A 16,216-nucleotide genomic window follows, 5' to 3' on the forward strand; every position below is an offset into this window, starting at 1 on the left:
TTTGGCTACCATTCCTTACTATTTAATGCATTGTTGTGGTTAAAAATTTGTTGTGAATATATCTTCCAACATACTAAGTAGCTTTGACTCTTTAAATAGGAATTTTGACCATGGACATCTCATCTTTCCAGTACGTTGGAATAGTACCATAATTGCAACTTTATGGTATATCACGTAACACTTAAAATTTAAAGACAAATAGTAGTGTACTTTCCTTTAATGTTTTTTTCCATTTGGGAAAAAAAAACTTTTTTAAAATCTAAAGTGGAACATCTAATCTGATTTAATAGGCTTCCAAATCTCACCAAACACCTATTTATTAAAGTCTGACTTAGTCAATGCAAACGTGTCTGAGAACGGCATGACATTTCTTCAGATTTAAATCGAATATGCTCAGCATCCTTCCCAGCAAATCTCACTGAGATAAAGTAATACATACTAAACTCTATTTGAACTCTTCCCATTTTATTTAATGCTTATGTTCAGAATTACAGGGCTGCATTTCTTTTATCAGCATATTTTTTTAAACAAAAAGGGCAATTATTTTGCACAATGTGTAGCAAATATTTGTTGGGAAGTTGCAGTTTTTCCGAAGCAGTATTTACCAAGAAATTTGTCACATACACATTCGTGGTTTGTATTGACCTGCAAATTTGCCCAGTAAAAAAAGTATTTTCAAAGTTGATCTTCAGCACCTGAATGCACAGAGAAATTACCTGTATGAGAGCTTTTTTACTGGTAAAAAATAATTTTTCTGTTTATTCATCCTGAAATTTACATAGCTCATTTACACCATTGTCTATATAAACTATTTTTAGTAAACTTTATTCACGGACCATGAACCCAGTTTCTTCTCTCAACTTTGATACACAGAATCTACACAGTCGAGCAAATCTGTAAAACTTGAAAGAAGTTGTTACAAAAAAGTAATTGGAATTATCGATTGTCAAGTATTCCTAACCTAATGTTATGTAAACATAGACATCAGATAACATGGTAATCTGGTTTGTTTTTGGAAGGATCACTAAATTGAGTGCAACGGCCTAATGTTCACTAGATTTCATAGAAGTTGGCAATGAAGTGGAAGGGCTTAGCTCATCCCATGTCCTTTACATTTTATTCTTTTACCTTGTAAAGCAAAATTAGCTTACCTTACCAGCACAATTTATGGGTGTAGGAGACCAAAATTTCCTTAAAGTCCATCTCATGGCAAAATTTCCAACACCTAGGTATCTTGTTCAATTTCTCCCTTACTCTAGGCATAGAAAACAAGTATACTAGTCCTATGCTGGCTTGTCTTTTTGTACTAAGATTCCCCATGTGAATCCTTGGAGCTTTGTGTTAGAATACAGCCATCAGGAAAATTCCAAGCAATGTGGTAATATGGACAATCTAAAAAGTACATGGCATCCTGAAAACAGGCAGACAGAGAAAACAAAGGAACACACAGAACTGTAGTGCCACATAACCAGGAGCTTTTATAGGCAAATGGCATTTAGATTGTAATGCTAGCAATTAGCTAGAGGTGGTGGAGTAGGAAGATTAGGAGGTACCAGGCGATCAGCTTTATTATACTGCTGCAAGCCTACTATATTTATACAACATAACCTTTGCTTTGTAATAAAATACTTGATTACAAAAAGCAGGCACAGTTAACAGCCTAAACTTTTACATATCCGTTGCAGAATGTTGTGTTATGCCTGCAGCTCTCTTTTGTGTAACAGTACCCTGTATCTCCTGTGGGCGTCTAAAATAGTTCCTAAAGTGAGAATCACTACAGTGCATTTCTCTTTCTAAGCCTACTCGTTAGCACATTGCTATCTTTACACTTTCAACAAACTATTGTTAATAATCTACAGGTTATTCAGTTACACTAGGTATGAGATTTGCATTCTGGCTGTTCAAAGTGAGCTGCATACAACTAGGCGCTTCTATTCTATCAAAATTTTATTTAACATAACATTACATACATGGAAACTGTTACAATTATTTAGTCTAATTCATAATACTAAACAGGCTTTTTGCAAGTGAAGATCATGGTTTTTGTTGCTGTACCCTTTATAGGGAATCACCTTTTATAGTTGACCTGATTGATCATTTTTACTGGGGATCAAGTTGGCTTCATTCCCAGAAGAAAGCCTAGAGACAATACCTTGAAAACTATTTTAGTAGCAAACTAGGCTAAATCTTATCAAATTCTTATGTGCTTTCTTTCAGTAAATGCAGAGAAGGTTTTTAATTGAGTCAGCTTGCTTTTTTTTTCTTCCTGCTCTTCGCCAGGTAGGATTAGGTTGTCATATGCTCATTGGAAATACATCACTTTACCTTAACCCATTTGGGTTAATAGGGACTTGATAACTCGGTTGTAGATGGTAAAAGGTAGCTGTGCCCCATCTCCTATTTTGTATGCCAGTTTTTCTTAAACATGGATCCCTAGGGTTCCTCCAGAGATTGCTAGGTGATTCTAGAGCAATTTTTGCCTCTCAGGTCATGGTAACTGACACCAATGATCTTTTGGCCATCTGTAAGGGTGACATTCCACTGGCCAACAATATAAGTGTCATTTATCCTACTGTCCACCACACTAATAAACTGTGACCTGTGGATATAGTAATTATAGCAGGGGTTCGCTGAAGACCTGAAAAGTATTTCAAGGATTCCTCCATGTTAAAAAGGTTCATAAAGGCTGCTATATGCCAAAGTCATGGAACATCTAGCAGTGTTCATACATCACAACACAAATTTACAAGAAGGCAATGTACATGGCTGTAATTATGAACTTGCTCTTTTTGCTGATTATCATTTATTTTTCATCACCTTATCCCACACCTCTATCCTATCATTCTTTGAGACTGCAAAATTGAGGATACACTCAACATTCTGAGAACATCCTGGACCCACACCAGGATAAGAGGGTAAATCTTCCAATAGGTCCACTTGTTGTATTAACAACTGGCTAAAGAATAACCTAATTTTTATATTGTGAGCAAGTAAAAAGGAAGCTACTCCAATGGTTCATAGATAGCAAGAAAATACCAAGATAATCTTTGCCTATTTCCCCCAAAATTATTTGTCGCTTTACATTGAGTGTAGAAAAGCAATCAAATTGCTCTTTTTCAATATGACATCAATATTTGAAATTTGATTGATTCCTTTTTGCTTTTCAATTTTGCAGATTTAGTTTTTCTGTTCATTGTACAGTGTTTTTAAATATACCTTAATGATGTTTCCACATTTAAATTACATTCACATGTGCGGTAGATTGAATATTGGGTCACATGTGTGGCCACTTCTACTTCTCGTGTCAAGGAATGTCCCTTGTTCTTCAGTATATATAATATGTTATCAGTCAGCTTAATGATCTGGAAGAAGAGAACAAAGATCAATAAGAAGGTCATATACAGGATAACAAATAAAGTGTTCTCTAACTCCCAGCACAGAAGATAAAATGTTAATTGTCTGCATTTAGTGATTTCAGCTGCTCCTGATTTAAAATATCCTTTTTTGAAACTAGACTGAAGTTCTTTATTTGAAGAACTTTACCATCTCTCAGTCAGCATGTACAAAATACTTGTACAAAGTAGTACCAAAGAGAATGGGAACAAAATGCCTATATTATATTGCTTTTTGTTTAAATACGCTGCATAGCAGACTGTGAAATTGGTTATTATGATTGCTAATGGCTATTTAAATGAATGTTCCCTAAAATACTGATGTTTACAAAATAAATGTGCCATAACATGATTTATTTTCATTGCGCCCTACAAGATGTTCATTTTGATGAATTATTATATTATGGGCGAATATATTGCGTTAGGGGACTGTCAACAAACTTGTTGTCAATGAAAACAGACACTTGAGATTGTTCTCACTGCAATGATATTTACAATAGCTGTATGAGATCATACAAGTGCTTCTCAAGTCTCACTACTTAATGTTCTTTCTGGGCTATTGAAGGTAATATTCTGTCCCAGAAACTGTAGTGATTTAAATGTATAACTAGTATGTGTATATCATTATTAGTTTGTTTTCAATAATTTACTTTACTTAATCCAACTCCACTCTGATCCTTCAAATTTTGGGTGGGCATTGGCAGGTTAATTTAGCAGGTTCCCTTTCCATACTGCCACAATGACAGAGTCTCTTGCTCACAAGTGGACTCTCCAACTATTGGTTCATTACCATTATGAAGAATTCACCGGTCTGTGACATCATCATTTAACTTTGTAATACAGGTAGTCCCCAAGTTAAGGAAATCCAACATAAGGACGACCCCTAGATACAAACGGGGCTTCCCTGCTCCCTCTTGTGCAGGAGGAGGCTTGATGGGGGTGGAGGGGGTGGTTCGCATGACTTGCAGAAGAAGTCTTTTGGTTATAACTCTTTAATGACCAAGACAAACTTTGCAGTTGTTTCTTTTTGCATATCAAGTTAATGAATGTCTAGGCTCCATGATGTTTTCTTTTTGCTTTGTTTGTGATTAACTCACAGTGAGGATTTTTTTTAAGTAACTGACACCATGCAGGCTGATAATATGTTGAGACAAACATCTGTCCTGATTACATTTATTAAAATATTGTACCTGTTCCAATTTACATATAAATTCAACTTATGAACAAAGCTATCTCGTATGTAACCTGGGCACTACCTGTAATCATAAAATTTGATAGCAAGATCCTACTGCTGGAGCCTTAATCTATGAAGACTGAACACTATTTCATGCTAGCAATCAGAAATTACCTATGAGTTTTGTTTATAAGTATCCTTTATATACAATTATAATTATTATTTGGGCCAATAGCCAATTTATTGTTTTTGGAATTGACAGAATATTTGCAGGAAATGTGGCTGAGTTGTATGATAATCTGCAAACTGAACAACCCCGCAGGCATGTATATGGAGGAGCCATAAAATATAGAACACTTTTGGATTAGTCTTTTTTTTTTATAGTTCGAGAAGATATCTGTTTAATCAGCTAAAGTTTCAAGTTTTTTTTTCTTTATCATTAAGTAAAAACTAATTTCCTATAGCATAAAATCCTCTGCAAATGCATTTTGTATCTTAAAAAAGATTGCTTAGTATCGCAGTAACTCATGAATCCTAAGTGCTAAAGCAAAACTTCCAATCAATAGATTTTTCTATTTTAGAAAGCATATTGGTAGAATTATTTGCTTCCACCTGCAGTGAGACTAAAATATTTTATCATAAAAATTGCTGATGTTTGCAGGGTCTAAATTTTGATACAGGACACAAACTGAGTACTTAGAGAGCAAATCCAGGCAGCATTCCAATGGACTCGTTATTATATCTAATGCATAATATTGCAACTATGCTTATCGTTGTTTTATATCTCTGTATAGGTAAAGTGCATGCTGGTTCCTCCTGGAAATTTTAAGTAGGATTTGGGCTTCATAGTGCACAGAGAAGTGAAAAATGGAAGAGTTTCCTAAATTTTAGTATTTTAAATTCAGATAGTACAAAGCTTCATAGTTTTGAGAAACCTCTCCAGATATTATAACTACTCAAGTTCCCAGGTGCCATAAATAATTACTGCAATTTAAACAATAAAATCTTAAAACTTTTCATGCATTTTAGGTTATATGTTAATTTTACAACTCAGAAACTGGATATACAACAGACATGAAACAAAAAAAGTGAACAACAATTCAATTGCATAAATCAGAACTAACCAAAAGAAAATCGAAGTGATGCAAATTTTGACTTGATCACCATTTGCTTTAGCAACAAAATAATTCTGTGCATGGTTCTCCGGGGAGGAGGAAGGAAATCATTTCTCATTTTCAATTTCTCTTTCTCATTTTTTCCTCTTAGCCTTCTATACAGTTTTAGGTTTTTCAGTGAGGAAAAGGGGTAGGTAAATTATAAAAAATGACAACATGTAAGCAAAAGGAAAACAGTGAAATTTAAACAGTATGACAAGCAAGAAAATAGGCAAGAAGGTATGAGGTTATAAGGAGAAAACAGTAGACTGGGCAGTGGGAGAGAACAGTAGTAAAAGTAAAGATTTTGTTGGTATCCAGGCCTGTTTCAACACCTAAAATCAGAATACATGTTGAGAAGTTATGAAAAACACTGGAAGAATGGGGTAACTGCCGTAGAATTTTTAGATGATAACCAATAAGACCACAATTTCTACAATAGTAACAACTAAAAGATTATTTATGAATAGAATAAAACTTGTGTTTTTCTTTCTGTTCAGTGAAGTAGTCCAATGTCTTTTGGTGATATAAGAGGAGAACTCTATACCATAGGGCAAACATTAAGGTTAATAAGTTGGTAGAACTGGTCTACTGGGTTCAGGCATTATCTGAAGGACTTTGCTGATTCTGATAGAAGGTTTTGAGGACCATGTGCAATAAATTTGTCCAAACTGCCCATTCCCCCCTAAAAAAAAAAGTTTGACACCCAGATAGTCTGTTTGTTTGAAGTAATAAAGACAAAAGTTACATTTTATTACATTGCAATATCTGGACCAATATAATGTGTCAATTCCTATCCCTGCAAATCCTACTTAATATTAGAATACAATAAAGGAAAGAGCACAGTACACCAAGCATCCCCTCATTTATTAGGTAAAAGATGAATAATTATACTTACAGAACAACATGACAGACAGCATATCACTATCTGACACTTCTTATCTTATAAGATCAAAATTTGATAAGATTTCCAATTACTGTTCATTGCTAGCATATAGAGGAAAGGATGCAGATGGAAATTCTAGCACTGGTAAGTGCAGCATGGGATGCTTAGGACCATGTGCTGGCAAAAAAATTAAAGATGCCAATAGGGGGGATTGGTAGGAGACTGCATTTTGGGACTTGACCTGCGATCAACAAGGCTTATGTAGCCTTCAATAGTGTGGCATTGTAGGTAGAGTTTAAGTCTAACTAGCTGTACAGTTGGTGTATTGGACATCTGAAAAGAGAACACTGCATCCACTCAGAAGGCAAAGGTCCTTTTCTGTTACATGGTGACAGATGACAGGCCTTTTTACATGTACTATACCTGTTTTCCAAAGAAAACAAACCGTAGGACTCTGCATGCCTCTTATTTTGATGTTCCTGGAATGTAGACAGACAATTCAAATATAAACTTCAGTAATAGCAAACATTGTCAAAATACACACACAAATATTTCCTAAATCTTGCTGTCCATATTGTTTGAAGAACTGTGCAGAAAACAGGAAGATTTTTTTCTATGCAGAAGTCTCCTGTAATAAAGACCCGTCCCTGTTGCTCTCTGTCCTTGGCCAGGGTGATGCGTCCTGTATCCTTACCCTTATGTTCTATAGTGGGTTGACCAACTGGGTCCTCCAACAACTCTACATTTAGACAGATTATGTGCAGTACAGTGATGACCTTATTGCTAGTTTTAAGAGGCAATAGCCGCGTTTTCAAGAGTATTTTATGTTTCTTAGGTGGATTTAAATTCTTGTTGTTCTTAGAGTCCAGCTTTAAATTAAACATTGGGTTGGACTTTTATTAAAAGATGACTAATTTAAAAAAGCACAGCCATATAATTATCAGCATATTCTGATTTCCAAATTAACAATGCCTTTTTTTTTGTTTGCAGGTGGTATGTGCCAGAGCGCAGCTCTTTCCGCGCTGCTCCGCCCCCCACTCCCAACCTTGCAACCTCCACTGGATCTAAAACAAATCCTTCCATTTTCCTTGGAAAATACAGCTGCAATTAATCTCTTCCCAAACCTGACTGCTGTAAGTATATGATTTTTATCTAATTGCTAAAAATAAGTTAATGCTCTTTTTTTTTAACATCAAAGAACTGTGGAATTGTTGCTAATTAAAATGTTTCATGGATATCACTGTTAACACATCCTTTTATGTTACAAAACAATACAAACTGCAGTAATTTATTTACAAGGCACAGCTAAAGCACAAAAAATTTACAAAGTTAGATTTATCTATCCAGTCTGTATACTCGCTCTTGCATTTTCTTTAAAGTAACTGAACAATTCAAATACCACGGTATTTCAAGCAATACAGATAACTGACACCTGTCAGCATTCTAGTCACAAACCCCTCTCTAGCTGTAATAACACTGAGCTAAATGCACAACCCATAATGATTAATGTTCTCTTAAAGCTGAAATGTTGGTGTAATAAATTATTGATTTTCTACTTCCTATCCAATATCATGTGTCTGAAGATGCCTATCTCATAACAGATCAGCTCTGTACATGTGCAGACTGCAGGCGTAAAAAAGAGTTTGAGCTTAGATGTAGGAATTACTTTTAGTTAACCCTTTACTTGGCAATAAATTATTTTTTAGAAAAAGTCTGTGTTTCACTTGGTTTAATATATTAATATATATATATATATATATATATATATATATATATATATATATATATATATATAAATATATTATATAATTATATAATAATAATATATAATGTAATATTATATATTTATATATAATATTATATAATATATATTATATAAAAATTTACAAAACCTCCCACAGATAAAAATGCAATAACAAAATAATAACATGAAACATAGAACATAGAATTAAATATCAGGAATGGCTGGAGCTAGCTACCTGGTAGTAGTAATGAAAAGTTATCAATTTTTGACAGTTCCCAAAACCAATCATGGAGGTAAAAGTGCTTATTGCAAAAGGGATATTGCCGGTCCCCTTTTCTGCAATAATGTCCTGCTTGATCCCAAAATTTTAAAAGTGGAAATTTAGTTCTGCTTTAATAGCAATGTACAATAACCTCCTACATGAAAAGTGTAAACCCTTATTCAAGTACGAGCAGGCGAATTTCAACTTTCATCATGACATATGACTCCCCATATCTGCCTTAATATTGCAAAAATATGATCATTCCTATCATTGCCTAAAAATGCATGGTGTACCAGTTAAGCCCAAAACACAAATAAGCACATGTAAGCTTTAACAATAACTTTGTAGCTTTACTGTTTAACTTTTGTAACTTTTAACATGCTGAACAATTACTATGAGCGTTGAATACACATCTCATGCTACCCTAGACACAACTAAATGATGATGGCCTTTTTTACAAGATTTATTTCTTGTGTCATGTGATTTGTAAAACCAATTATATGTATTAGTGAAGGAAGAATGCCATCTGCTTTTTATGCTGAGCTACCTTTCAAGTGTAAATATATAAAAATTAGACAAAATAGATTGTTTTATGTTTCCTGAAAAATTAAGTGACTACAGTTTCTCTGAATCCCCTTCCCCCTACATTTCTCTAACTGAATTTATCTACAAATGGCCAGAGTTGTCCGAAAAGGGAAAATAAATAATGAACACAAATTGTATACAGATGGAGGCTTGGTGTTATCCACTTCCAATCCCAAGCCTTACCCACACCAAATTTTTGAAGTACACCACAGAGCATTGCAGGCCAGGTTTTTCCTAACTTGTGCTTGTAGGAACATAACCTTTAAAACCCTAAGTAAAACTTCTCTACCTAGGTCACCACTGTTACAAATTACATTTTATTATCACTCTTGCCTTTAGAACACAGTGACTTTAGAGCTAATTTACTAAGGAGCCTGCAACTGTAAAGGAAAAGCTGTCTTTGTTTCAATGGAGCATCTGGCCCAAGTGCATTCTGCAAACCCTCGGGCAGAATTCTTACTACCCGACCATTATCAGGAAGCTGGACTGATAGCTTGATAAACAGAGTATCAGTAAAATAGTATGAAATCATTCATTCATTTGTTGCACATGCATCCTAGAAAACAGCTGATAGAAATCCTTCCTAGTAATCAGAGGGTTGTATAAATTACATTTGACAATGACACTGATTTTTCATTGTACTAAAATACACAAATACAGGCAATTGATAGTTTGTTGTGACATTATGCGTCATCTGAATTGAACTCTTTGATTTGTATCTGCTACACCTTGCAATCTCATAATCATCTCTGTGTAATTATCACTTGTGATTCTCTTTGTCAGAGTAGCGAAAGTAGAATGATATATAAAATTAGCTATCAGTAAAATTATACATTTTTAAGCTACTGAGAAAAAAAGAAAAATTACAGTTATGTAAGGCTAAAATGTTCTATCTTGTGTACAATCTAAAATTCATGATCTGCTACTGAGTACTATTTCATATTTTAGAATGTACAATTCAAATTCATGTCATGAAACCAAGTGCTTACAGATTTTACTTTTTTGTTAGCTGTAAGATTAGTCTAGAGCAGCCATTCCCAACCAGGGTCATGTGAAACCCTAGGGTTATTCTACTGGTTGCTAGGAGTTCCTCCAACAGTTGCTGATTGATATCTTATTTGTTCATACCTGCATGCTTCTGGGGTCAACACCACTTGGTTGAGCCAACTTCATAACACTAATGATCTTTTTAGTCATTTAAAAGGGTGGTGTTCTGGTCTACAATGTAAGGGAGAGCATTATATCTGTTGGCCAGCAAAGTAAGAGGCTTTTCAGGCAATCCCCCCAAAATAATTGGTTGTAGTAGTTTATAAGGGTGGTATCCCAGCCAACACTTTAAGGGAGAACATTCTTCCCTTTGGGTATCAATGCAAGGGGCTTTTCAGGCATTGACCCACTAATAATTGGTTCAGGTAGGGATTCCCCAAAAAAACAAAAAAATTATCAAGGTTTCCTTGGGGTAAGGAAAGGTTACAATAGGCTATTCTTTAGATTCCATACAATCGTCAAATCCTATGTCAGAAATTTAGGAGGATAACAGGGATTTAGTATGCTGGCCATGCTGTTACCACTCAATATCTCTGTCCCAGTTAGGTTGTTCTAGTTAAGAGAAGTGGGTTTCTGTTGTTGCACTCTTGAAACTCTTGCACATAGTCCATGATTGCATTGGCTGTCAATATTATTATTATTAATAATAATAATAATAATAATAATGTGATTTGAGTAATGTGAGTCTGAAAATGTATAAGTAACTAATACATTTTAGGACATCAATGGTCAGGAGAAAAAAATAATTATAATTTGGGCTGGCTACTTATCAGCTTAAAAGGCTTGGATCACCAGGAATGTGTATTTTAGTGCTGAAATTGGAACAGACGGGCGTAAATCAGCAGAACAAATTGCCCTGCATTTACCCTCTGTCTTTCCTACTGTATCCATTAGACATGTGGTTCATTCTTGTCTCTGACATCATTTTTTCATTTTTTAGTATAGTTGTGTTAAGAATGGGTACACAATAATCATACTTGGCTTCAGAGAGGCCACCGTGGAGGTAATCTGGAAGATTTGCTTTTGAAGATTTCACACTGAAATTTAAACAGATGAAAAGTGATTTGGATCACCAATTTTAACGAAATTTGAAAATATACATTTTTGTTAATTTTAACAATAATGTGGAGACTTCAAAATTACATTGACAGTAAATTGATCCATGTGTAGATATGTTAAATACAATGACATTCAAAACTTAACAAAATATTTAGTAAAGCCAACACTCATACATGATGTGTTTTCTGTTCACAATTACTTTCCCCTATGCTAATTTTAGAACATTTTAGCCATATAAATAATTGCTGAATTCCATTGAATCAAGCAGATTAGTTCCTGAGGGAACATCTTAGTATAAAAGAACCACTTCAAATGAGCAAGGGTATTTTGTTAGCTCTCCTAAGCTAAGTAAAATTGAGGAAAATAAACATTGTTAATAAGCTGCAGAAACTAATTGCTTGTCAGGCCAATATAGTTATATATATTGGCATATTTTAATTAATCTTTTTTAACATTACTTTGCAGCACACTTTTTAAAGAAAAAATGTAATGGCTTAAATCGTGTTTGGTTTTTAACTTTACAAATTGAAGTCTGATATTTTATACATTTTTGTATCATTTAATATCTATATTTTATTAATAAAATTGAGTACAGGGAGCACCAAAGCAGAGTATTCTTGGTTTTCTATAGAGTAGCACAGAAGTAGCTTCTACTTTTATGATGCTTTCAGGGGGATGAGTCACTTATTCTACTATATTCTTAATCAAAGTGTCAACTATTGAGCCTTGTGTATCACAGACTTATTTTTTCAGAGAAGCAGGGAAGGTTTTTTTCTGGCAAATTTAAAAAAAGGGCACAAAGCTTCATCTGTTTGCTGACAATAGTAAATATGAAAGAATGATGATGTATACAAAACAGTACATTCTTTTTAACTGAAGATGATATGTACAAAAATGCAATATGTTATGGCAGATTTATATTTATTTACAGATTTAAAGAGGAAGTAAACTAAAAAACCGAAAAAACCCAAAACAATAAAAAATACACTTAGCTTCAATCCCGCAGCGCAGTCGATCGGTCAGGGGGTCTTCCACTGGGTCTCGCGTCGTCCGGGCATCCGTCTTCTTGCCGGCACTCTGTGCGCTTCCATCTTTGCGACTTATTCCTACATCACCCGACCCTTTAGTGTTTAACTTTTGTAACTTTTAACATGCTGAACAATTACTATGAGCGTTGAATACACATCTCATGCTACCCTAGACACAACTAAATGATGATGGCCTTTTTTACAAGATTTATTTCTTGTGTCATGTGATTTGTAAAACCAATTATATGTATTAGTGAAGAAAGAATGCCATCTGCTTTTTATGCTGAGCTACCTTTCAAGTGTAAATATTTAAAAATTAGACAAAATAGATTGTTTTATGTTTCCTGAAAAATTAAGTGACTACAGTTTCTCTGAATCCCCTTCCCCCTACATTTCTCTAACTGAATTTATCTACAAATGGCCAGAGTTGTCCGAAAAGGGAAAATAAATAATGAACACAAATGTATACAGATGGAGGCTTGGTGTTATCCGTTTCCAGTCCCAAGCCTTACCCACACCAAATTTTTGAATTACACTAACAGAGCATTGCAGGCCAGTTTTTTCCTAACTGATGCTTGTAGGGACATAACCTTTAAAACCCTAAGGAAAACTTCTCTACCGGGGTCACCACTGTTACAAATTACATTTTAATATCACTCTTGCCTTAGTTGCATTTAGAACACAGTGACTTTAGAGCTAATTTACTAAAAAGCATGGAACTGTAAATGAAAAGCTTTCTTTGTTTCAATGGAGAATCTGGCCCAAGTGCATTCTGCAAACCCTCGGGCAGAATTCTTTCTACCCCACCATTATCATTACATTTGACAATGCCACTGATTTTTCATTGTACTAAAATACACAAATACAGGCAATTGATAGTTTGTTGTGACATTATGCGTCATCTGAATTGAACTCTTTGATTTGTATCTGCTACACCTTGCAATCTCATAATCATCTCTGTGTAATTATCACTTGTGATTCTCTTTGTCAGAGAATCACAAAGCTTCAATCCCACAGGTCAGGTCTGGTCAGGAGGTCTTCCATCGGGTCTCGCGTCGTCCCAGCATCCGTCTTCGTGCCGGCACTCTGTGTGCCTCCATCTTTGCGACTTCTTCCTACATTACTTGACCCAGGCGCGAGATTGGCTGACGTAGGTTGGAAAAGAACTTGCCAACTTGCAATTTTTTTCCCTTTTCACGAAAAGGCTCCTGCTGCTCATTCTCAAGGTGCTTGGGCATGCACGGAAGGAGCCTAAGAGCCTTCCGGGATGTGTGACGTAGGTATCCCGGGAGGCTTTGCCCTCCTATTCATTCTTGATCGCCGAGTCATCGCCTAAGAATTAGGGGGCTGTGCTGCACCCTTTTTTCCTTAAAAAAACCAAACAATCAGAATTTTTACCTTACATAAAAGGGCTGTCTACCATTTTATGTAAGGTTAAATTTCTGAGTTTAGGTGCGCTTTAAATTTTAGATTTTTTTAGCACCAGGATCTTTTGTGGTGCTTTACAATTACAGTGATACATACTACGTATACAAACAATATTAACTGTATAGTACTCTCAGAGCGCTGTGTGATAGAGTAACAGGTCTATACACAAAAACACCATGATATGTTAGGAAAAAGAGCCCTGCTCATTTATTCTTACAGTCTAAAATCGGAAAGAGATAAAAAAAAGGGAATATGGATTTGGAGGCTGAATTTAATTTAGCATTGGAGTCCTAAGGAGAAAACAGTGAGCCTAAGCTAGGACAATAACTAGACAACAGACCTAAGTCACATTGGGCTTGATTTATTAAAGATCTCCAAACCTGGATAAGATATACTATCATGATGATGTAGCAAAGCTGCATTGCATCTGGTCTAGGACTGAAAACATTGACTTTTTCTAAATCAATTTTAGGTTTGCTGGTTCACCCAGGTTCTCCAATGATAGTCTTGAAGAGCTTTAATAAATCAGATCTATTACCTCTAGGTACATTTTAAAGTTGAGTTTGAGGGTTTTGGGAGATGTTAAATTGGATTGTGGAAAAAAGTTTATATGTATGTCTTGTCAGTTCCTAGATTTAGTCATGACAGGAGATGACTAGGTTGTATGAGAGGACATGTTTATTTCCTGGATAGATGTTAGGCCATAATAGCAAGGGTCTTATAAGGTTAAAACCTTGAAATAGAAATTTGTAATAAGCATTCAATAAAAACAACAACAGAGTAAGGAGTCAGAAGAGAAGTGAATGAGTCAAGCAGCAGGTTTCAGAATTGACCAGAATCATGAGATGACCTTGTGACTAGTCACATGGCTTCCTGGTGGAGGACACAATAAGATGTTAAAGTAGTCAAATTTTAAAGAACAACTTTGATACATCAAACTTTATTTGTTTCTGAGTTTCCTACATAAGTTGTGAGTCCCAAGGTCCTACATAGGCTCTGGGTCCCACATGGATCTAGGGTAGAAAGACTCCCAAGGGTGGCACATAGCCCTTCACAAATCATTTTGCTGAGTTATTTATATACTGTATTTCGGTGTTCAGTAAAAGGATCCAAACTGCTCCCCTACTTACCTGTGCAATCTAGCTGAGTATGTTTTGGGATTTTTGGTGGTAGAACATGTACTATTTCCTAGCATATCACATGGTAACTTCCATGCATCTAGAATTTAAATTGACTAATAACTGGAAGAATTTTTGGACAGTACAATAACTTCCATCTCTGAAGATTTTACAGAACGGATTAAAGTTGTTTCCTACAAAAAGTATTTATTTTAGTGTATTTATCATACCTTTATCATACCTTTATTATGATCTGTGTTATTGGTAAAGAGATTTCTTCTCATTTTGCTGGGACATGAAGTAAGGATAAACTGACTTGGAATGAGAGACACAGCACGACGTTAGTAGGCAGGGATAACCTGGTCTTACTCTTTTCTTGTCTACTTGTATAGAGAGCAAGAGTACAATGCACCATAAGTATGTAAGTATTACTTCTTTTTTTGCCTCCTATTAGATTGGAAACATCATCAAACAAATGAACTTTCACTGTTACCCTGATTTTGGAAGATAGCTGTACTAAGCCAATGAAGGTGAAGCACCACCAGTGGCCATCTTTGTATACAGAGCAAGATATATTAACATGGAACTAAATCTGCACAGCTCCCCTGTCTATGCTCCTGCACGGGGTGCTGTGATCTTCCTTCTCTTTATCCTCTTCTGGATGATCTTTGGCCATTTTGATGCCAGGATGCATACGCAAGGAAAGCCAGGATTCCCTGGCAACCAAAACTGATGGTGCACATCTGCAGCTTAGTTTTAACTTTGGAAACCCAGACTAATTAGGCAGGTAGGACTTAATATTTCTGAAGGGTATCGCCTGTCCCTTTCTGCAATATTGACCTGCCTGATCATTCTAACTTAAAAGTGGAGCAATATGCACAACGCAGGGAAGTAGAAGGTACTTTTACTTTTTTTATCCAGGGTGATAGTTTTTGTCTTTAGCAAAAAAAGTTTTAGAAGCCCAGAAGAGGTTAACTGGAAAGTGTAGGTTCATATTATCCTCCTGTCTATCTCAGTTATAGCATTATTCAAACCAATGGCAATCACTCATGAAACAGTTTTACTGTATTAACTTGCACTTATTCATGGAGAGGATTTCAATGCATCCATTATCTCCTCTATGTGGAAATAATTCCACTCATTTGATTTCTATTGTGCTCGCCACCCTCCTGTTTTTTTGTGAATTGAACTGGAAATTATGCATTATCTTCTGTTATTTTTTTTTGTACTGGCATCAACTTGAATATTCCAATTGCTTGTCAGTCATGTGCTTCCTTCACTCCTGGAGACAGTGTCCACTTTTCCATTTTAGCTCTTCAATAAGTGGAATATCTTCATT

At 35.2% G+C, this 16,216-nt stretch overlaps 1 protein-coding gene across 3 annotated transcripts in view; it reads left to right on the forward strand.

The window, feature by feature from the left end:
* The window catches only part of ZNF385D (zinc finger protein 385D), a 222,279-nt gene that overhangs the window by 55,955 nt on the left and 150,108 nt on the right, over positions 1-16,216 (forward strand). For 2 of the 3 annotated variants that reach the window (XM_072412413.1, XM_072412415.1), the window contains exon 2: positions 7,597-7,739. In XM_072412413.1, the coding sequence (XP_072268514.1) occupies positions 7,597-7,739 (143 nt within the window). Of the gene's footprint in view, positions 1-7,574; positions 7,740-16,216 lie in introns of those variants that run through there. The other variant, XM_072412414.1, reaches the window with a different exon arrangement.

This window comes from Pyxicephalus adspersus, chromosome 5 (assembly GCF_032062135.1).
Source record: "Pyxicephalus adspersus chromosome 5, UCB_Pads_2.0, whole genome shotgun sequence".
Taxonomy (NCBI): domain Eukaryota; kingdom Metazoa; phylum Chordata; class Amphibia; order Anura; family Pyxicephalidae; genus Pyxicephalus; species Pyxicephalus adspersus.